The sequence below is a fragment of the Mercenaria mercenaria genome, chromosome 9, assembly GCF_021730395.1.
Source record: "Mercenaria mercenaria strain notata chromosome 9, MADL_Memer_1, whole genome shotgun sequence".
Lineage (NCBI taxonomy): Eukaryota > Metazoa > Mollusca > Bivalvia > Venerida > Veneridae > Mercenaria > Mercenaria mercenaria.
Genome location: NC_069369.1, coordinates 58706738 through 58730710, shown reverse-complemented (window position 1 = coordinate 58730710; position 23973 = coordinate 58706738). Strand labels below are relative to the sequence as shown.

The 23973-nt window shown below is 33.5% G+C and overlaps 1 protein-coding gene across 1 annotated transcript in view; it reads left to right on the top strand.

The window, feature by feature from the left end:
- The first annotated feature begins 11321 nt into the window (after positions 1-11321).
- LOC123547227 (M-phase inducer phosphatase 1-like) overlaps positions 11322-23973 on the top strand; it is a 53760-nt gene continuing 41108 nt past the window's right edge. The window contains exons 1-2 of the mRNA XM_045334155.2: positions 11322-11952; positions 19620-19714. Coding sequence (XP_045190090.2) covers positions 11798-11952; positions 19620-19714 — 250 coding nt within the window. The 5' untranslated portion in view covers positions 11322-11797. The remainder of the gene's footprint in view (positions 11953-19619; positions 19715-23973) is intronic.

Below are 23973 nucleotides of genomic sequence, written 5' to 3'. Positions count from 1 at the left end.
ATATATAGCAAGGCTAATTATGGCATAGACAGTTGAGTCACTGCTTTTACACTCAACAACATAAGCCATTAGACCAATTGAGTGAATACAAATGTTTGTTTTTGTTAAGTTTAATGTCAGACTGACAGAATTATAGGTCATATATCAACTTTCAATGTGTTATTTAAGGCATGGGCGGGCAGCTAGGTTAAGCCACTGTCCTTTAAGTCAGCTGGATTACTTAAAAATCCACACATGAAAGAATTCTACACCCTGAGCAAGGTTTCGAACACACAGCAGTGAAGGACAAATAATTTAAAATCAACTACCCTAACCATCCGGCCACAAAGACTAAGACTGAGATGTAATCATTTAACTGTATCCACTATCCAGCAGACTTTTTTTATTTCAATTTGCTGAAAATTAGAGATTAAGTGTTTTGTAACAGGGATAACTCCTAAATTGAAATCATTGCTGTTTCCTTGTTTTAGACACACTCAGCAAAGTTTGACAGTTGTGATGTAGTTAATGTGCAAAAATAGATGATGTTATACTACTCAAGGTTCAAGCAAAGCACATATACTCTGCCTCTGTTGCTGGACTGATTTAAGTAACCAGTTGTATTTTAGGCCAGCGAGTGTATCTTACCTCACAAAAACTTGTTTAAATAAATATTAATTAAGATTCTTCAAAAAATGGTTGACATATTTTAATCTCTGACATTTTTTTCTGATGACACACTGTACATCCAAAATCTGGCAACAATGAGTTGGATGGCATCCAATGACACCCTTGACTTGATCAGATAATACTTAATACTTTGAACTTTTATGTCACTGTATTAAGGGGGACCAGAAACCATGGATATACATTATTAAACATAATTGATACTTATGTATATAATTATATGTACTTTGGTGAATTGAAATTTCTCTACACTACACGCAGCCACAGGAAAACACTGCAGCAATTACAAGGCAGAGACTGAAGCACTCATGAAGACCGTCTCAATGATTGAAGACTCGGCAGAAGAAAGCTCCTCAGTCGTCTTTCTCACAGATGCACTGTCTGTCATGGAAGCTCTGATCGACAATAAAGCTCCGCATCTAGCCAGGAGAATACTGAACCTGAGTATAACCTGCAAAGTAGCACTTCAGTGGATTCCATCCCATTGTGGACTTGCAGGCAATGAAGAGGCAGACAAACTGGCTAAGCTAGGTGCTCAGTCAGAACAACCAACAGAACCTGTGACTTACAAGGAGAAAGTCACCAACATCAAGGCACTAACGAGACAATGCATTATCAATTGAAACAAACTTGTCCAAACTTGTTTCCGAAGTTAGCATTGTAATAAATTGTACAACATTTGACAACAAGGATCAGCTCTTTTTACAGACTTAATAGTCATTTTATTTTTGTTGTTGATAACTGCTTTGTCTATATTGAAATGGCTATTTCATGGGGACACGAATTTATGGAATTCAACTTTTTAATGATAAAAACGATGCCAGGTATTTATCGGCTTGTTAGAAATTAATTGCACAACTATGAAATGAAAATTAGTCCCCAACAAGTATTTATGACTTTGCAGTGTTTTTCGGCCATTTTTCTGCATAAGTTAAGAGGTCCTAGAGCTGTCAGTCAATTTATTTTCAATTAATATATTGTCAGGGATAAAAAAAATGAAAATTTAGTTGGAAATGAAATGTTCATTGATATGAATAGTTGTATGCATGAAAATAAAAAAAATACTCATTTTGCTCTTAAAATTTAAAACTGCATCTTTTAGTCAGGCTAGAGAACTGCTTTGCATATGTATTTATATACTAATGATGTGTATGTGCATATAAAGTTATGTCAATGTGGATAGGGCTTCTTGCTAGGACTTGAACCTAGAATTCTTACAAAAGTAAGTGTGTTTCTTTACACTACAAGAAGTGATCCCTTGCTTAGCAACAGAGACATTTATTTAAATACAAAATATTGCATATATATGTTATCCTTCAGAAACAGACACATTTACTATAAATTAAAACTTTATTCTATAACAGTAATAGGATTTTGGACTGTTGGAGGTCGAATAATCTTGGAACGAAATGAATGGAATATTTCGATGGTTAGAGAAGCTGATGAAAACGATATATGCCAAAAGAAAGCAAATGTGAAAACTGTTCATTAATAGCTCACCCAGGGAAGTGTACAAACTCAGTCAAGTGCATCAACTGTCTAGGAAGTCATCGGGCAGGATCAGCAGAGTGCTCTGCTTTCATTAATTTGATGCAGCGCCTGCACAGCCGAATTTAGACAATCTATGATTTTTTTTTTTTTTTTTTTTTTTTTTTGACATTTTAGCCTTTCATAATAAAACAGCTTCCCTGAGAAAAGAGAAAAACAGTACAAGTGAATAAGCACATTGAGAACAGTACATGAGTACATGAGATGACAACGATATTTTCATTCGCACCCGAGTCCATAATGCTACATTATAGCGAAAACGAACTACACACACAATCAAAGAGAATGTTTTTAGAAGTAATTATTGACAAATGAGTTCGGCTGAGCATAAAGATTACGACGGATTTCACCAGAAATGAACCAATTCTTAATTTTTTTCTTTACCCGTTTCCATTTTGCTCCACACGGTCCGCCATTTTTTCTCGAACTGCAATAAATTTCGGATACAACAAACCGAACAAACCGCCTCCGGGGGCAGTTTGGTCGGTTTGACAAACCGGTTAGCGGTTTTTGAAAACAAATGACACAAACCTTTTCGAGATCAAAACCAGTTTTACAAAACAAATCGAAAGTTTGGCAAACCGGTTTGAAACCGAACTGAGTTTGTTACAAACAAAAGCGCCCATAGTTGACTGTTTAATGTACAGTAAGAAAACAAGGACACTTATATCTATTTGAACCTGCTTTTCATCAATTGGAGAAAGTTGTTGGTATTTTTGGAGACGCCTTTTTTAGAAGTAAAATATCACAGTACCTTTCTATAACAAGAAGATATTTGTTTTTGCTCCTGAATCTGTATTGTTTTAATGAACTTAGGTAAGTTTAGGTCAATCACAAACACATTCATCTGATAGGAATATCAAAAGTAATGTATTTTGTAGTACATATAATATCTAATCTTAAGTCATTTAAAATTATATTAATACATTGTGTCGTTATTCAGAAACACTGTTACTTTAAAAACTTTTTTCTCTGTGTATGTAAAAAACAGAGACATATGCCGACAAACTTTAGAAATTGGCAAGGTGTCTTGACTTTTTTAGATCATTATACATTTGTAAAACTTCACTCTCAAACTGTCTTACACATGATCTCCCTTAAAGTGACTAATTTCGCACAACGGCACTTAACTTTATTATCCCTCTAAATTAACTGTCATCATGCATCCCTATGTCTACGATTATTATGTTTTCCATCTAAGTGTAAGGATCGACTTCATTTATTTATATCTTTAGAAGCTAGACCGAATTATTATTTACCTTATAACCGAGGTCAGCCCATTTTCTTAGACGAAGATTTACATAAATGTGAGTTCAATTTCAAACATTAAATCATTCATAAATTAGATTCAGTGTTGTCATTATAATTTATATTTTCTGGTCCTTTGAGAAAGAGTCCATTTAATAGATGTGTAATAGAGTTCTGCTTAAGCCAGTGCTAGTGGGCGTGAGAGATGTTGCACATTTCATTACCTCTCATGAACAGGCTTAATCTAAGCGAGTCTGCTATTATTCTGCTTGGTTGCATTCTATGCTTCCAAAAGATGTTTTATAGATTTTATTAAATTGCTTTGCATCTTCTATAAACAGATTTCTTATACGAATAAAAGTGTACATTCAAAAGGGTATTAAATCAGCTACTTATATATATTCTGCAAAAGATAATTAGAGAACTCATGATTGTCCACATAAGATACAGAATGTAAAAAATAAAAACGAATAGTAATTGCGAAAGCAGCCAAGACAATAAGATATGATATCCTTGCTTAAATTGAACCATACTATAATGATATTATTTTGAAACTGATATGAGATATGTCAGATACATCAGTTGTTTTTAGTTTTAGTTTTTGTTTTATTGTTGTTGTTTTTTTTTTTTTTTTGTTTTTTTTTGGATACCGTTGAAATAGAGGAAAGATTATATCGTTACTTTCACACAGAGGCCAAACTGTTACTAAGAAAAGACCCGCCCCTTTCCCTTACTAAAATCAGACGAGTATACATTTTGATTCGTGACGTAATTTTCACTTTCATTTCATTTCAGTCTGATATTACGTCCAAGTCAGTCGCGTCTGAAAACAGGCGTAATCATTTGTGATTAACATCCGAACATAAATTATAAGCTTCAAAGTTTGAAAAACGAAAAAAAATAATTTGATTTGCTGTAGGTAATGCATTTATCTCGTGAACAGAAACATTATTTGGCGTGGTCTGCATAAAACCTATAGAAGAACAGCTATCAAATATATGCATGAACATACAGCATTTAGTACAGTCGTGCTCAATTTGTTCATCAATCTATATTCGGCGGGTGTTCATAAAGGATCAAGCGCATGAGAACAGATATGAATTGACCTATCCCCAGATCTGTTTGGTTTTCAAATGTTGTAATGTAACTTTAGATCCTTTTAATTATACAAAATAATATTGCACTCATACACTTAGAATTAGCCTGAGACTTTGTGCTCCCCATTATCTGCTATCCGGTACGGTACATGACGATGAATGAAATGCGCCAATAGTGACGTAATAAAGCTATGAAAAACAAATCGATAATATAGGTCAATGGGTGACTTGACATGACATATGCGTAATGCATAAAAACAAGCACATGCAATGATAAATTTGCTATTCAGAAATAGTTTTCTTTTCGCCATTAAATCATCAATATGCTTGCAATCATATGTGAAAGACTGAAGTACCTTGATTACGCCGATTTTAAATAGTCGTTGCTTATGACTCTGTGGACGGACCGTCAGGGAGGTAACTAGAATCAAGGATTGGGACTAACATTTTGATAGCTTAAAATGGAGAGATCGGCCATTTTAGTCAAGACATTTGACTCGCTTTGCCCGCAAAACTTTTATAAGTATATAACCTATCCCACTCTATGGCCTACAGACAAGTCCAAACAAGCACTGATTTTTATAAGTATTCATTTTTCCGTTGCACTATTGCCCATTGGAAGTCACTCTCTGAAATATTGTCTCTCTTGGGGCAAATAGGTCAAGCCAGGCAGTCAGCCAGGTTGAACATGTGTCCCCCTAGAAACCAGCTCTGTTTTTAACATATTTTTAATACAGTCTGTATGCATCTCCTTCTTTTATGCTTTTATTCTTTTCTCTCTTTGTCAGCTGACGCGCGTCAAAGACTATGTCCTCGTGAGTGGATTGGCTAAATGAAATGAAACTGCAAATGCCATTAAAGATAAAAGAAGGAAGTGGCTGAAATACAAATATACAGATATAGAAAAAATCACTTTACATATAACACCTTAGACTTACAAAGTCTGTTGAGATCAAATAGTTTGTAATAATATTAATTTCTTCACACTGACACTAAATTATTTTCTCAGAAAAACATTTTCTCTCTAGCCTCATCTCAACAGACTTATAAAATGCGATTCTGAGGTTATATAACATCATGAAGAGCCATTAGTAGCACCTGTCAATAGCCACCACAAACTGACCGGCAACAAGATTAATTGAATAAACTATTTCAAATGACCTGTACCAGATGTTTGATTTTTCTCTAGAATTGAAAGAAAGCCAAGCCTTTTTCATGCAGAACTGAAGTAATTGGTTAGGCATTTATAGTTGCTGAATAGCTGCTGCAGAACTTTTTTTAACATTCACATCTTTCGAAATGTTTTTATTTATTTGTTTACATTATTGTAGAAAATATGACAGGAGTCAGGAGTTTATGTTTTCAATATAATATTATTAAAATTGCTTTAGAAATCGCTAGTTTGACTTTAAGAAATCATTACAAATGAAAATTACTTTTTAACAAAAAAGAAAATTGATGCATCATAACAATCAAGGCTGCCATTAACAAATTCTGCCTGTAACAGTTAATAAAAATAATTAACGTCTCATAATAAAATATTATGGACTTTTAAAACTACTTAAAGTTTAAACTGTGCATTATACTACGATTTACTAATTCGATTTACAGAAGAACAATTTTTTGTAGCCAGACGTTCTGTGCAATTTAAAAATTCAAATAACTATTATGGCATAACCATTTCTGTGGTCAGTTAAAACAAGGACATGGAAATACAAGTAGTATGAAATTTTACCTGAAACGGTGTATGTCATAACTATAATGGTGACATTTAATGCAGAGGAAGATCCTATGTGCTCTTCCAGGCATTGTATCCGACATGGGTAGACATCAGTCCATAACCTACATTTCCCATTCTATTAAAAAATATGTCCACAGGCCCATTACAAAATCCCCTTTTCCTCTTTCTGTGACCCCTGCACCCACCCATTTACTGTGGCTTATCTCAACAGGAATTCAACATTTAATTGGTGCACTTTTGTATGTATGTTATTTGATTGGGGATAAATTACATATTATTGAACATTACATTTTCATCTGTCTGTGAAGTATTATAACATATTTTCATGAAATTTCCTTAAAACCATGTGTATTAAAATATAAATATTTCCTGCATGAATTATTTTGACCGCTTAATTTTCATTTATTTCTGTCAACAGTTGAACGTAATTTTATAAAAATACTACTTATCAAATACTGCAGACGTGTTTATTTTTGCAAAATTTTTTTTACCAAATCGCGAATCCAGTTAAAATGTACGCGTAACACATCTCGGTTTATATTAGGAAAAGGAAGCATCATAAGGAATTTCATTCTTTGTGTATGTGAATATTTTAGCATGTTAACCAGACCGGAAGTACCATTTTCATCATTATTTAAAAACTGACACCATGAATACTTCGAGCGTTTCCAAAAACTAGACAATTAATCTATACTAGCTTGAAGAATAATCATTTTTGTATTTCAGAAGAAAAATGTAGCTTATTACAGTTTTTAAAAGTTATCAGTTCAAGAACAAGAGCTGTCCGTAAGACAGCACGTTGCTTGACTTTGAATTAGAGCTTTGCCAGTAAAAGGGGCATAAATTTGTTAAAATTCTAATCAGAGTTATGGGGATTGTATCTTATGTTGTAGCCTTTTGATCTTTTTTAAGTTTCAAGTCAATAGCTTTAATAATAACAGAGATATTGAACGTTATATAAAACTTTAACCAAAAAATTCTAAGTTAAAAAGGGACATAAATCTGACAAAACTCAAACCAGAGTTACGTGGATTGTTTCTCCTGGTGTAGACTGTGAAAATAAATAACTACTTTAAGTTTCAAGTCAAAAGCTTTGTTAGTAACAAAGATATTTGACTTTATCAAAAACTTTAACGAAAAAGTTCTAAATTAAAAGGGGCATAAATCTGTCAAAATTCAATCAGAGTTATGGGGATTATTTCTCCTGGTGTAGACTATGGTAGTAAATAAATATTTTAAGTTTCAAGTCAATAGCTCTGATAGTAACAGAGATATTTGACTTTATCAAAATCTTTAACCAACACCGACGCCGGCGACGACACCAGGGCGAGTGCAATAGCTCTACATTTTCTTCGAAATGTCGAGCTAAAAACTGCAATTAACCACATTTTGTAGCAGCACTGAGTAAGCATATCAGCATTCAATATGACTGAAAACTATGCAGGTCTTACTTTTCGTGTTTTTGCTGATTTACTTTTCCTGTTGGAACAAACTTTCCTACACCCTTTATTACGTTACATGTATTCCATAATACATACAACATAAAAATATTGTTTTTCCCTTAAACAACCTGATTGATTAAACAGGCTTAATTTTAACTATGATTGAAAAATTTCTCTACACATATGACCTATAAACTTTCAGATTGATATGATTTTCTAAAGTTGCCACCTTCAATTATGTTGGTCAGTTTTCAAGTCATTTGTTATTGTTATTACTTAGCACCCTAGTGCACAGCATGTCTTCACTATCTAATCAGAATTATAATTGATGTAATACATTGCACCATGCCATTCACAGGGACCACTACAGTCTAATTAACATGAATCTGCACGGGGACTGTAGATAGGAAAATAATTTTGTGACTTATTGCAGAGATTAATCTACCCTCTGACATAAGTAAAAAAACTTTGGCGGTGTATTGAATAAAATGTATTTAATTCATTCACAAAAATGATGTGAAGGTATCTTGAGAAAAAAAAAAAAGATTTTTGTTTCAATTTCAAATCTCTTCCCACTGTTTTTTCTTATCAAGGATTCAAACAATTCATAAATAGAATTAAATTGACGGTATTTTGATGTAATTTATACATTTTCAAATTTAAATTGTAATTTATTTATACTTACTGGGATCTTTTACAATTAGTGAAAATTGATTTCTCTCTCTACCTTACTCACCAAGTCATAAGAGCAAAGCACTGCTTACTGAACTCTTGGGGCAGTCAGCCAAAGGTTACATTACATCATGAACACGCTTGCAATGATCTTAATGAGATGGTGATTACTAGCGAGTATGAAATCTGTCCGGTTCAGAATCGCATTTGTCCAGTCGTTAGAGACAGAGGCAAGAGATATTGTAATTTTTTTTAGAAAGTGGTATCAGAGAGGATTGATTTTATGGCCAGGTGCTTTACATTCAATGACTCTAACGACTGATGCCAGTCTAATAACACCTATAAAATAGCAAGGAATAGGGTAGGATACCACCTGAGAAGATCAAAATACAAATATAAACAGAATATAGCAAACAACGTTAAGAAATATCAAAAACAAAATCTGGAAATATGTTAGGTCGAACGCAAAAACAATGTCTGGAATCAACGGAATATTAATAAATGGAACCAAAACTAGCAATAATCCAGAAACAGCAGAAGAATTCAATAGGCATTTCACAACAGTGTTCACCATTGAAAAGGAACCTATACCAGATACAGAAAGAACAACAAATGTTGCTATATATAACATCGAAATCAATGATATCATTACAATGAAAGCAATTCAAGAAATAAATCCATCCAAATCCCAAGAGCCGGAAGGAATACGACCCAAAATCATTTACGAATGCAAAGATGAAGTCTGCGAAATTCTGACTAATATGTTTAGAAAATCTCTAGATGAAGGTAAACTACCACTTGAATGGAAAAAAGCTAATGTCACAGCAATACATAAAAGTGGAAATAAAACTTATATAGAAAACTATAGACCCATAAGTGTATCATCAATATGCTGTAGGATAATGGAAAAAATTATAAGAAACGCTATAGTAAAACATCTGGAAAATAAAAAAGTAATATCAAACTTTCGACATGGATTTAGAAAATACAGATCTTGTACTACGCAACTGTTAGAATGTATTGAAGAATGGACATCTGCAGTTGACGAAAACCATGACATAGACATCATTTGATAAAGTTCCACATAAAAGGCTATTAAAGATAATCTGGAGTATCGGAATAAGGCGTAACATCTACAAATGGATCGAGGACTTCTTGAACAGTAGGCTACAGAGGGTCAAAATCAATGGTGTCACTTCCTCATGGCAAAATTGTGTCCCACAGGGTAGTGTATTAGGACCGGTCTTGTTCCTAATCTTCATAAATGACTTACCAGATGCTATAACTTGCGCACTAAAACTCTTCACAGATGACACCAAGCTATACACGGTCGTAAGAGGTCATGAAGTAAAGCTACAAGATAACATTTTTGATGCCTGCGAGTGGGCAAATAAGTGGCAAATGATTTTTAACATCAAAAAATGCAAAATGATGCACATAGGAAATAAACCTAGTACAGAATATTACATGAAAGATACTGAAAACAGAATAAACAAGATCAAGCAAATAACTGAAGAAAAAGACCAAGGGGTAATATTTGATAATAAACTCACATTTAGCCAACATATAAGTACCAAAGTTAATATTGCAAATAGGAATCTTGGATTGATAATTAAAAACTGTACGTACATGAACAAAGAAATGTATTTGCAACTATACAAGTCACTAGTACGTCCACATTTGGAATATGCATCTGCCATATGGACCCCGAAATACAAGAAAGATGCAATCGCCATTGAAAATGTGCAGAGGAGAGCCACAAGGATGCTTCATGAACTTCGAATTCAAGGACTGGAGTACAGCGACAGATAATCCGACTAGGGCTGTCAACGTTAGAATTTAGGAGAACTAGAGCAGGTGTCATTGAAGTATACAAACTTAGGCATGAACTTGATAAAACTTCCACTAACCTGCTAACTGTCAGAACTAATACTATTACAAGGGGGAACACACAAAAACTATTCAAGCCTAGAGTCAAAGTAAACACAAGAAAAAATGCATTCAGTCATAGGCTTGTTGACATATGGAATACACCCCCCACAAGTACAACTGAAACACCTACACTCAACAGTTTCAAGTCTAGGCTGAATAAACACTGGTCAGGCCAGTCAAAATTCATAGCAAGGTGCTATAGCCCTACCAGTAAGTTACAGTATATATGACGTTAAAAGTGAGAAGATTGTGCTAGGGAACAATGTTCCTTTTTATACTTTGGTATTTTTAAATGTCAGGCCAGTCAAAACTCAAGCATAGGTGCTATGGTCCCTACTAGCAAATAACAGAGTGTGATGACTGTGAAAGTGGATTATGTTCCTTTTAACATTTGTTGTTGTTGTGTTTTTTTTTAATGTCATGCCAGTCAAAACTCAAGCAAAGATGCTATTTTCCCTACTAGCAAATAATAGTACATATGCAATTATAGAGTGTGTGTACTGTGCTAAGGAATAATGTTTTTAATTTTTAAAAAAAATATATGTTACTTTTAAATGTAAATAATGATAATATAAATATATGTGTCAGAATGTACATACCAATATATGACAAAATGGAATAGAATTATTGTAAGGATATTCATAATAATAATAATGACTGATTAATACCAAATTGGGAAAACAAATTCAAATGGGCCTAAGAAGCGACAACGCTTAACATCTAAGGATGTTCGGGCTTCTATTCTACATGAATAAATGGAAGATATACATAACAGTTGAAGGACACATGCCTATTTATCAATGATATGCATTATGGTGTTTTCTGACGATTTGTGTAAAAGATGGTTAATGTTCATGAATATTCATAAGCTACTGTTTATATTTCTATTTATTTTTTAAGTAAAGCTATATTTTTTCATTTGACACATTAATTTTATTAAAAAATTAAATTCCATACTGTAAATATAAAAAGCCATGCTATTAAATTCAACTGATAAAAAAATTATTCGGATTATCTCTTGTTTCAACTCGCTGCAGAAGTCATCAGCTGATTGGCTGAGAGATTGTTGTTTTTCAAACGGTGTGGCGGTGGACAATAAGTTTGCAGACAATAAACGAAGAAACTGAGAAATTTTTTATGAAAAACATGCAACGGGTAGCACTTGGTCTTTGAAGGTTCATTGCCAAGACTTCAGAGCTGTCTCACATGCTCATGAATTAAAAATCTTGCCCCAAATCATCTGTTTTCATTGTAAAAATGCTTGCTTTCAGTTTCGGCCTATACGCTGTAAACAAAATGCTGCAGCTGTCGAAAATGGCTATTTTATAGCAGAAAACACAAGAACTGTACTCACAAGGGTACCGAGATCGTTTGCTTTGATGTTTGGTGATAAAAATTAAGTGATCTTTTGACTGTCATTTTGTGATTAGTTATTTAAACAAAGAATAAGCATGGAGCAGCATCAACCGTTGTCTAGTTTGGCACTTCGGACACTTGCAACAAGCAATACTATTCAGAACTTGTCATCTGGTACTAACAAATTAGGCCGCGTCAACTCCCCGATGACAAACTTGACATTGAATTTAAGTGAACTCAGCACAGGAAGGTAACTATATCACAATATTGTACTCTGTAACTAAATATAGACTTTAAAAAAAGTTCCATGTTACGACCTGACATTGTGAGTTTTTTTCCTATCAGGAAAAGTGACCTGAACTGACGAACAAGATTTTTAAAATATTCTCTTCTTACCACATACTGCGTCAATGTAGATAATTGATGACCACTTATCTCTTGAAATATGACAAAGTGTCATATATATATAATATGAACTTAGGTGCTACCTACAGGGGTCTAGCTAGGTCCAATTTTTTGGGAGAAGTCACTTCTCCCTCAAGCTGATTTAGGGAGAAGTGAGGAGACTTTAGGGAGAAGTTGGAAGACTTTTCCTACTGCAATGATGTTGAGTGATTTGAAAGGTGGCTGTAATGTTCTTGATAAAAAGTATTGATGTGACCATTCATTTTCTTAGTTAGATCATTTCCCATACAGTGGTTATTGTTTCGTTAAAAAATTCTGAAAAAAGTCGTTTTCAAAATTCAAGCCGATTCTGTAAATGTAACCCGCCGAATTTTGGTTATATCTTGTATGAAGTGTTTATTATTAACACCGAGTCATTCACCGAGGAATGTCAGTATCTCACTCGAATAAAACTGAAAGTAAACTGAGTAATCTAGAAATACATATTCAAATAAATTCATCGATGGAAGTCAATTTAAACATAGTTTATACATTACATGTCGTTCTTTTATCATAGATAACAAATAATTGTGTACCAAATTCCAATTAATCGCATGGTTAATCAGCAGATTCTTTAAAAAAACTTTACTTTTTGCACTCAAACATGTTGACAATTAAGAACGAAGTGTCAAAGATGTAAACGCGACGCTAATTGGCTGAACACAATCAACGAGGTGTATCGGATAATTTGATTCGCTTTCACACTTCTCGGGGAAAATCTCGCAAGTACCTGAAGTAGGCGGAGCTTAAATTATGCTCCCGGCGTGTGTTTGTGTATTCGGCACTCGATATGACACCGTGCAAATTGTCAACAGTCCGGGTAGCACTAATTAGTGAGTGCGGAAATCAAAGAAAATCGGGCGACTTGCATTTCGCTTTGAGGTTAGATTTGAGCGAAGTTTGAAGTTCTAGAGCGCCTATTTCGCTCAAGTCGCCCACTCGCGAGAGCCCTGACCTAGAAGGCAGAGCTCCCTTGAAAAATCACCAGTGCCTCTTGAAAATTAAAGCTGCTGGAATTATGGATCTGTTTTAGGAAGTTTATGTGCTTTTAGATCTATTAAAATTTTAAGAATTAATGATAATTCATGATTTCTGACTGAATATCTTAGAATGCATTAAGATTAAATCTTGACATGCGAAAACTCTGCAAATATGCTATATACGAACTTAAGAAAGTTTTAAACCCAAAAGACTAGCCATCTTTAAAAGTTAATGATGAAAATTTTACGGAGAGAAAAACTCTGTGTGCCGCAATTCTCGAAACCCCCTGTTTTATTTACTGAACTGCTAAGTAAGCTGTCTATGACATTTTTATGATTAATCTTTTAGCACTAAAGAATAGGAATGGTTGTAGGAACCTTTTTTATGTTTACTGATAATTCATAATCAGTAGTTTTTTTTTTCCTAGTGATAAACTCTGGTCAGTGATTTTTAAGCTTGTGGATGATATAGATGTGACTGGGGAGAAGAGCATTATGTGCTTTTCACAGTTCAATGCCTGTATATTTTGATCCTAAAACCTTTTTTTTTTTTTTTTTTTTTTAAATTTGAAAAAAAAGGTTTTTCTACTGACTACTGTACAGACAGTATATTGGAAACTGACATCACTAACAAAACACTTGTTAAATTTCACATGAATGCCTTTAGTTTTTACAATACTTCCAAAACTAAAAAAAAACTGAAAAAAAAAAAGAAATTAAAAAAAAATGCTTCTTGTGAGAATCGAACTCCCGACCTTTGGTTTTCAATGCGAACTTACTAACCACTGCACCAATGTGGAAGTATGACGTCAACAACACAAATATAAGTGTGTATAATGAATTTCGGTTATGACAGCGTGATGAAAATCGTTTTGCATTGAAAATATTGTATTTTATCTTTTTTTATCTCGTAGAAAATGTATTTAGCACTAAATTCTTATTATCAGACGCTCATTTACATTTTAATTCAACGTTCAAAGACGTAAGCGAAACGCTTTTGTCAACCTTAAACAGCAAGCGTCTACTGACGTGTTACTGATTAATTACTATGAGCATTGTGTACTGGAAGAAACCCGAACAACACCAATTCCAAAAACTTACCACGAATTTTCAACTCGATAGTAATTCTATACACAGTTTTATTCATTTTCTTTTTCACATGTCTAACTGTAATGTGACCCTGTCGGGGCCAGTAGCTCTGCTATTAATGAACAGTAACAAAATATGCCCAGTAAATTTATTGTTGAGTATCTACTGGCCCACAAAATGTATATGACAGGTAACTGTGCTAGCTGTTAAGCTGTTGACACGGAATATTCTCAGTTATGTTTAATTATGATAACATTTAAGGATGCTTATTTTGTGTGGGGCTGCTGCTGCCACCCCTCTTGTGAAAATCTGCACTCTGCAACTGCACCTGGGAAACCAGTGCCTGTATATTTCTTTAGAGTTTTTGTTTTAAGTTAAAGATGTCATACTTATTTTCATTATTTTCTTTATTAGTGTATTTATGGTTTTATATTGTAACTTTAATATGGTACAGAAAGAAATTTCAATGTTGTCTCTGCACCTAATGATCGGTTCTATATATCTATGTTTCAACGTCAGGAGCCTCTCAACACTTTGAGGTTATTGTGACTAATTAATGAGTATTTTTGCATCATTTTCAAACAAATAAAAGAGGTAATTTTGTAACTGAAATTTTGCAATCATAGTAAAATTTTAAGGATAGCAAAGATAACACATGAGTGAATAACACAGTTCTTCTTTATTAGTCACTTCTAAGAAAAAACACAAAACGCTGATTTCAAACAAAAATTAAGTTTAAATGTGTATTACCTAGTTTTGGGAATGGGGGTAAAAATTTCTACACACAAAAAAAATGAGATAACAGCCTTGATGACTATAATTATGCAATTAAGAGTTGTGAGCAGGGGATCAAACCCAAAGCAATGAACAAGTAACACTAGAACTTAAACCACTCCCAACGGTGGATTCATGGGGAACTCCTAAGACCGGTTGATTTCACAGTGTTGCCAAAAGTCGGTGAGCATTAATTTTTTTAAAGCCTAAAACTAAGGCATCAGTCATTTTTGTTGAAATTTTTGGCTTACTTCAATTGCAAAACTATGTCAGTTGTAACTATCATTGCTGAAGAGATTGGGATGGACGACAGTCAGATTAAAAAGCTACAACGTAGTCAAATTGCATTTTTTTGGAAATTTACAAATTTAGTATGTATTGGCTGGACAAAGTAAGCAATATAAGGTTTTGTAGATCCAAAAGTTTAGTTCAACCTTTTACTTTTATTAATGAACAAAGAAATCTTTCATATACATAGCCTTTCAGCTTTTTAAATTTTTAAAAAGTATATTACTTATTAGCAGTGATTTTTTTTGCGCCGATTTGACTCCGAAATTCGGCGTCTTCCCAATTGACAAAAATGGTCAAAATTCCCAAAAAATACTTAAAAATTCCCCCAAACGAGATGAATTTTCCCAATTAGATCGATTTCTTGTGAAAGTTGAACTAAAACGATCCAAATAATCATAAAAATTCTGACTCTAATTATGGTTTATTCGCAGAATTTTGTTGCTAACTCGAAGCGCGTTGTTAACATAAAACGGGTCACGGCATAGTACGGCATTTAGTATGACTTTCATCATGGTCGCTAAACGCTTTTTCATGCGTCAAAATGAGTCGGAAAGAAGATTGTTAGAAACTTACCTAAATTATCGAAAAATGTTGCATAATTCCAAATATTATAATAAGAAAATAACTTAAACTTAAACACGCCAACGGTACTCCGGACATTCGAACATCTTTTGGAAAAGTTAAAGAGTTAAAAATTCAAATCAAACATCAGAATATAAGCAAAGTGATTTGTCCAAGAAATCCGAGTCCCCACAAAATGACTCCCAGAAATCAACAGAAGCTCATGGTGACCCTAAGCTATCTGAGCCATCAGATCCTGTGACATCAGAAAATAGCCTGTCTGTCCTGTCTATTCAACCTCAGTGCATATTTGAATGAAATAAATTTACCTTAAAATAAAACTTTTCAAAATGATTTCTTTATTAAGGTTTGTTAATTTTTCCCAATTTTGAAGTTTATCACGCTAAAAATTCCCAATTGAAAAGGCATGGGCTGTTGCCAAAAAAAGTAAAAAAATCACTGATTAGTACTGAATTTTTGTAATTGCTTTAATATCAAGCTAGAAGTAAGAAAATTACTGAGAATTTTGTAACCCACAGTTATAAATTAATGACTGGCCAGTGGTATGTTATTTTTTGAATTTTTGAATTACAAAAACAAAGTAAACAGTTTGACCTAGTTTACCATATTGATCCTTTGTACACTTCTGACTAAATCTGATGGTATTTGATAAATACTTTTAAGGGCCCTTTACATTGAAGGGTTTTAAAGGTCGAGCTTAAAATGTTGCATGGTTTGTTCCCATAAGAGTTTTAAGTCTTAAGACCCTGGAATTATTCTGATATAAGTTTATTGTTACTAAAAGAAAAAGAACTGAATACACCATGCTTAGTAAAATCATTTAATTCATGGGCTAAAAACAGTCAGGATTTGGAGAAAACAAGTTTTTGTTGTGACATCAAATTTAAAAAGATTAAATGAATAAAAAGTTAAAATGTCTATCGGGATTTAAATTTCATGAATTAAGGTAGTTCTTCACGTCTGGATTGAAATATTTTCTACAATGTAGAATTTGATTAAACTCTGATTTATCAAAATTTTAGAATATACCAAGAAAATTCAGGAAATAAAAAACAATGTGGTCATGTGCTTGATTTTGTGCAACCATGATATCCACAAAAAGTCGGACCTCCTTAAATGTTCACCAGTACACAATTGCACAAGATTGACAGTGTCAAGATTGTTTGAGTTAGAACATAATTATATTTGAAAATTCAGTTTTAATTATGAACTGTGCTATTGTAGTTACTAGACAAGGAAAAATTTTGGTGAACATAAAGGCACAGGCTGTTTTGGAAAAAAAATTGCGCAAAGTCACAAACGAGTTGTAAAACAGCAGAAACCCTAAATGCTTTCAATCAAGCAGGGATTTTTAGTTCAGAATTGGGTAAAAAGCGTCCTTTTTTGTTTCCTTTTATTGGAGGTAGATTTATAGGGGGGAAAAGCCCTGTTACTTGTTACAAACAACCTATACAATGGCATCTTATACTAGAAAAAACAAATCCACTAAATGTTGTGAAAAACCTAGATTAATAAGTTGGTGTTTGAACTTGCAACACATAATGCATTTAGTATACATGATAGTTCTTGTTTTCTGGTATTATTTCACCTCTAGTATATACAGTTAAACATAGTGGAACATATTGTTTTGTGAAGTTGGATATTAACTCTTATTTTCCATAAATTATAAAATAATGGAATGTGAATTGTTTCCATGTTTTAGTGAATTTGTTAACATGTGAGTGTTTCCTTGGTTTTACCTAATGAACAGAACAAACATTTTAATGTAGTAAACATGTAAAATTGTAGATAAAAAACTAAAATCTTTTAAATCATTATGGAAGGACTTGTGTTTCATTCTAGTGTAAAGATGATTTCTTACCTTAACGATGTAGGTGTGCAATTTTTATGCTTTTGCTGTTAAACCTGACTGATGTATGCCAGGGTAGGATAACACCATAGGAATAGCTTTAAAATGTTGTATTCCACTTTTCATTTTTTTGATGTTACACATTTTTACCAAAGATAACATAAGATTTAATTCGACAAAACAGCCTGTGTCTTGATTAATTTAGTTAAATAGAATAAATAAGTTATGAATCTTTGTAGCAAGATAAAGTTATAAATATGCAATTAAAATAGCATATGAGCAACAGTTGTCATGAGCTGCACAAGATTTGTTAATACCAGGATTTTCTGGTACTACCCTTGTAAGTACCGAATTTTTGAAAGAAGAGAGCTCGACCTTTTTTCATCATTTCGGGAATGCTACCAACACCGTTGGAATTGGGAAAATGCTCTCGGAAATTGTCTTGGGAAAATTTGCAACAGTATAACTGTTGTTTTAATAACCAAAATATAAATACAAATTAGCAAAAATACTGGTATTTTAAAGCAGCAAAACCCTAAAAGGTCACAATCATTTGGGAATTTTAAATACAGAATTGGGAAAAAAGATAGTTCTTGCTTTGGGATTACCTCATTTTACCAGAGGTTGATTTGTAGGGAAAAAAGCCCTGGAGCTACCAGGACCACTTCATGTCTTATACGTAGATTTCCACTAAAAAACTGATGGTAATACCAGAAGCTCAACCATTGTGCTGTTGAAAAGTTTTTAGTATAGGCATACATGTACAGTATGTACTGCTGCTGTCATATAGTTCTTACAGATGAACAACAAAGAATTATTTTTACCCCAAGATACTTTAGTAGTGTCAATGTGTTTGCTGTTGGCTTTTGTTTTATATTTTAAAAATGAAAAAGAAAATAGTAGCCAGAAAAAAATTGGTGTGATGAAATTAATAGATTGGCTGTCAAGTTTTTGAAAAAAAATCTCTTATTTATTTATATTATCTATAGACAAATCTGTTTTTTTTTATACCTAAGGCAACAAAGGCTGTATAGATTTAAAGGGAAGTAATTAAGTATTGATAAAATGAGAGTCAGTTAATGCAGTTTTACGATTCATGATTAAGTAATTTCCTTAATGTGTTTTGCTTCTAGCTAACATTTTTAGCTCGACTATATCGAAGAATCGTCCGAGCTATTCTCACCCTGGTGTTGGCGTTGGCGTCACATCATGGTTGGAGTTTCGCATGCAAGAACATTTATAATATATAGCTATCATTTAAAGGCATTTAGCTTTGGTACTTTTTTTTTCTTTTCTAGGTCAATTACAAACCTCACTGGGTCAAGTCCCATAACTCTTAACATGTATTTTGACCAAATTATGCCCCCTTTTGGACTTAAAAAAGTCCTGGTTAAAGGTTTGCATGCAAGTTATTATCTCCGAAACTAATGCAGATATTGATTTGAAACTTCACATGTGTCTCGTTTATAAAACTAGGTGAATTTTACTGTTTTGCATGCAAGTTACAATAACCGGGCTCCTTTTTTCTGTCTGGAATTAGCTATAAACAAGTGGTAGAGTAATGTACCAGATTTTAGATATATTTTTGTAATGAAAATCTAGTATTGATCACATTACTATCTCAAAAACCCATAGTCCCATAACCCTTACATGTATTTCACAAAATTTTGTCCCCCGTTTGAACTTAAACTTCTGGTTAAAGTTTTGCATGTAAGTTACTACCTCCAAAACTAATGCAGATACTGGATTGAAACTCAATAGAATAGATATTTTATCATTTAGGTAAATATTCCAGCTTGTGGGACAACAATTTGAATAGTCGAGCGTTGGCGGTCTTACGGACAGCTCTTGTTTCTGTTTGATATGCACATTTTAAAAAAACTGTGTATTTGTAAAAATGCATTTCAGAGTTACTCCAAGGAGGAAGCTGTCACTATCAAGCCTTGACACACCAAACACATCAAGCAACCCAACACCAGAGAGGTCCATTTCTACTGAATCAGGTAAAATCCCACACTTAATTCATTATTATTATACCCGCTCATACAAAGTGTGGCTTTGGTGTCCGTCTGTCATTCCTTTCCAGGAGGTGTATATTAAAAACTTGCATCTATAGATTTTCAGATTTAAAATATTTCACATATTAAATTGTTAACCATCCTAACAAGGAGATACTTTCATGACCCAGGTCACGTATCTGTCAAATGACATTATTTTATGTTGACTTAATATCATAAATTGCTGGAATTTCATAAATTTAGCATTGATTGTTTACCTCATTGAGATGATGAGCTGAATGCACATTTTAAGTTACTAGGTCCAAAATCAAGGTCACACCTGAAGGTTAAGTACATTTATTTTGAAATTGTTTCCACTCCATATATATATTCTAAACAGTTCATATTTTCATAAAATTAGCTTCAATTGTTTACTTTAATATCAAGGGGACTTGCAGAGACCTTACATTTTCAGAATCAAGGCAGTTTATTTTGGGTATTAATCACCACTTTAGCTCTTTGAATAAATTTAAAAATTGATTTTGTTCTTTTCTGTTTGTCTTCATTGCAAAAAACAAAAAACCTTAACAAAAACCTCTGTTAATTCATGGTATAGGAAAATTTACTGATTTTTCAGTGATTCTTATTCTATATAATTATATGTTTATTTTAGAGGCAGATTTAATCACTTTATAAATTATAATTTTGAATTGTTGACCACTCTGTTGAAAGACCATTTTAATAATGTTCAATCATGCCTCACAATTTTGGGGCTATTTTTCCATCGATAATAAGGGTCATTTTCCTTAGGAAATTTCTTTGAAATAACGCAGTTTTCCCCTAAAAATGATTTCACTTAAATTTTTTATTCTCCTTTGCCTGAGTACTGAGCTATTGTTTTCCCCAAATAACAGGCCCTGCAAGCCTCATCCCTTCCTGTTAATAAAACCCCAGAATTTGAAAGCAAAATTTACTTGAGTTGAAAAATACTTCAAAAGCACTAGCCTGATAGTTTATTTTGTCATTTTACATCATTTAACATAATTTTTTCTTGATTTGTTTGTTTAAAAGAATGCTTGATTTCCCTCCAAGTACTGCTATGAGAAAGTAGCAGTAAAACCTACTAACCCACATTCTTGCATTCCGATACAGGTTAACGACACTTCTCAAATGACCCCTATCTCCGCTACCCATAAAATTTCCCCTTGCAGGCGAAACCCCTTTTGTTATTCACCTCAGCTGTCGTGTGCCGAATATGGTGGATTTCAATAGCAGTCTTTATTTAAGAGCCATTTTATGAAACTAAACAAAGCATTGATTACCGTGATCAACAGCTGCTGCAGTATGAATGTACATTGTCCCCTAAATTGCCGACTCCATAAAAAGGGCTGATCGTGGTATAATTGCAGCATACAGGAAGTATTTTCTTACCATCTTTTCTCTTGTAAAATTAGGAATTATCGAATTTAGCAAAATGTTCAAGAAAAAGAAAGAATAAATTGTTAATTGTAATTTGCTTTAAGAGTTGTATTTTTAGCTCACCTGTCACATAGTGACAAGGTGAGCTTTTGTGATCACCCTTCGTCCGTCGTCCGTCCGTGCATCAACAATTTTTTGTCTGCACGATAGTGGTTTCATTTATGATTATATTTTAACCAAACTTGCACACAACTTGTATCACCATAAGATCTCGGTTCCTTTCTTGAACTGGTCAGATTCCATTATGGGTTCCAGAGTAATGGCCCCTGAAAGGGCCAAAATTAGCTATTTTGACCTTGTCTGCACAATAGCAGCTTTATTTATAACTTGATTTTTACCAAACTGGCACACAACTTGTATCACCATAAGATCTCAATTCCTTTCTTGAACTGGTCAGATCCCATTATGGGTTCCAGAGTTATGGCCCCTGAAAGGGCCAAAATTAGCTATTTTGACCTTGTATGCACAATAGCAGCTTCATTTATGATTTTATTTTACCCAAACTTGCATACAACTTGTATCACCATAAGATCTTGGTTCCTTTCTTCAACTGGCGAAATTCCATTATGGGTTCCAGAGTTATGGCCCCTGAAAGGGCCAGCATTAGCTATTTTGACCTTGTCTGCGAAATAGCAGCTTCATTTATGATTTGAATTTAATCAAACTTGCACAAAACTTGTGTCACCATAAGATCTCGGTTTCTTTTTTTAACCGGCCAGATCCTTTAATGGGTTCCAGAGTTATGGCCCCTGAAAGGGCAAAAATTAGCTATTTTGACCTTGTCTGGACAATAGCAGCTTCATTTATGATTTGATTTTAACCAAACTTGCACACAACTTGTATTACCACAAGATCTTGGTTCCTTTCTTGAACTGGCCAGATTCCATCATGGGTTCCAGAGTTATGGCCCCTTAAAGGTCCAAAATTGGCTATTTTGGCTTTTGCAGCCATATAGGTACTTCGTTTATGGTTTTATTTGATACAAACTTCCAAAATATCTTCAACAACAATAAATCTTTGATTCCTTGACAAATCAGATCCAGTCATAGGTTCCAGAGTTATTTTATATCTGATTACCTCCCCTGATTGGAATCATAATGGATTTATATCAGTAAGTACTTATAGGACTTATTTGAAATTTCATTATTGTCATAAGATGGACTGAGCCAATCAGGGTAGATAACTATGGGCTGATATTATGTCAAATTACCTCCCTTTATTTCAAATTAAAATGGGTATATCTCCGTAACTAATGAAGATACTGATCTGAAATTTCATTTATGTAAACAGAATTATTTGGCAGATCCTTCTTTTGTTCACTTACAATAATTTTTTTTTTAATTACTTCCCTTTTACGTTACTATAAATAAAATAGCTTATTTTTAGTAACTTTTTAGCTCATCTGATTTTTTGAAAAAAAATGATGAGTTATTGTCATCACTTGAGCGGTTGTCGGCGTCGGCGTCGGCGTTGCCTGGTTAAGTTTTATGTTTAGGTCAGCTTTTCTCCTAAACTATCAAAGCTATTGCTTTGAAACTTGGAATACTTGTTCACCATCATAAGCTGACCCTGTATAGCAAGAAACATAACTCCATCTTGCTTTTTGCAAGATTTATGGCCCCTTTTGTACTTAGAAAATATCAGATTTCTTGGTTAAGTTTTATGTTTAGGTCAGCTTTTCTCCTAAACTATCAAAGCTATTGCTTTGAAACTTGGAATACTTGTTCACCATCATAAGCAGACCCTGTACATCAAGAAACATAACTCCAGCTTGCTTTTTGCAAGATTTATTGCCCCTTTTGGACTTAGAAAATCAGTTTTCTTGGTTAAGTTTTATGTTTAGGTCAGCTTTTATCCTAAACTATCAAAGCTATTGCTTTAAAACTTGCAACACTTGTTCACCATCATAAGTTGACCCTGTATAGCAAGAAACATAACTCCGTCCTGCTTTTTGCAAGATTTATGGCCCCTTTTGGACTTAGAAAATATCAGATTTCTTGGTTAAGTTTTATGTTTAGGTCAACTTTTCTCTTAAACTATCAAAGCTATTGCTTTGAAACTTGCAACACTTGTTCACCATCATAAGCTGACCCTGTACAGCAAGCAACATAACTCCATCCTGCTTTTTGCAATTATTATTGCCCCTTTTGGACTTAGAAAATCATTTTCTTGGTTGAGTATTATGTTTAAGTCAACTTTTCTCATAAACTATCAAAGCTATTGCTTTAAAACTTGCAACAGTTTTTCACCATCATAAGTGGACACTGTACATCAAGAAACATAACTCTATCCTGCTTTTTGCAAGAATGATGGCCCTTTTTAGACTTAGAAAATCATGGGTAGGACAATATTTCTATTACACAAAAAAAATCAGATGAGCGTCAGCACCCGCAAGGCGGTGCTCTTGTTTATTATTTGCCATAGGGAAAAAACGAGACCACTTTTCTGTGGTACAACATGGATGGTACCTCCAATTTTTAGGTGTATTTTGACATATCTGTACCTTGTAAGAATTTTTTTTTCTTTTTGGTTAAATTTCTTCCCTTTGTTGTTCCTGTCCTTTGGACTTAGATATTTTTTCTGAGGGCCTTCTTGTCCTCAAGTGCAATGATAACAGGTGAGCGATATAGGGCCATCATGGCCCTCTTGTACATGATTTTTGCAATAAACTTGAATTGAAATGTATTATAAATGCTTGTGATATTTATGTATTTTACAAGTCAAATGGAAAAGAAGTGTACATGGTTATAACTCTTTCATGAAAAAAATAACACAACAGTCCCCGA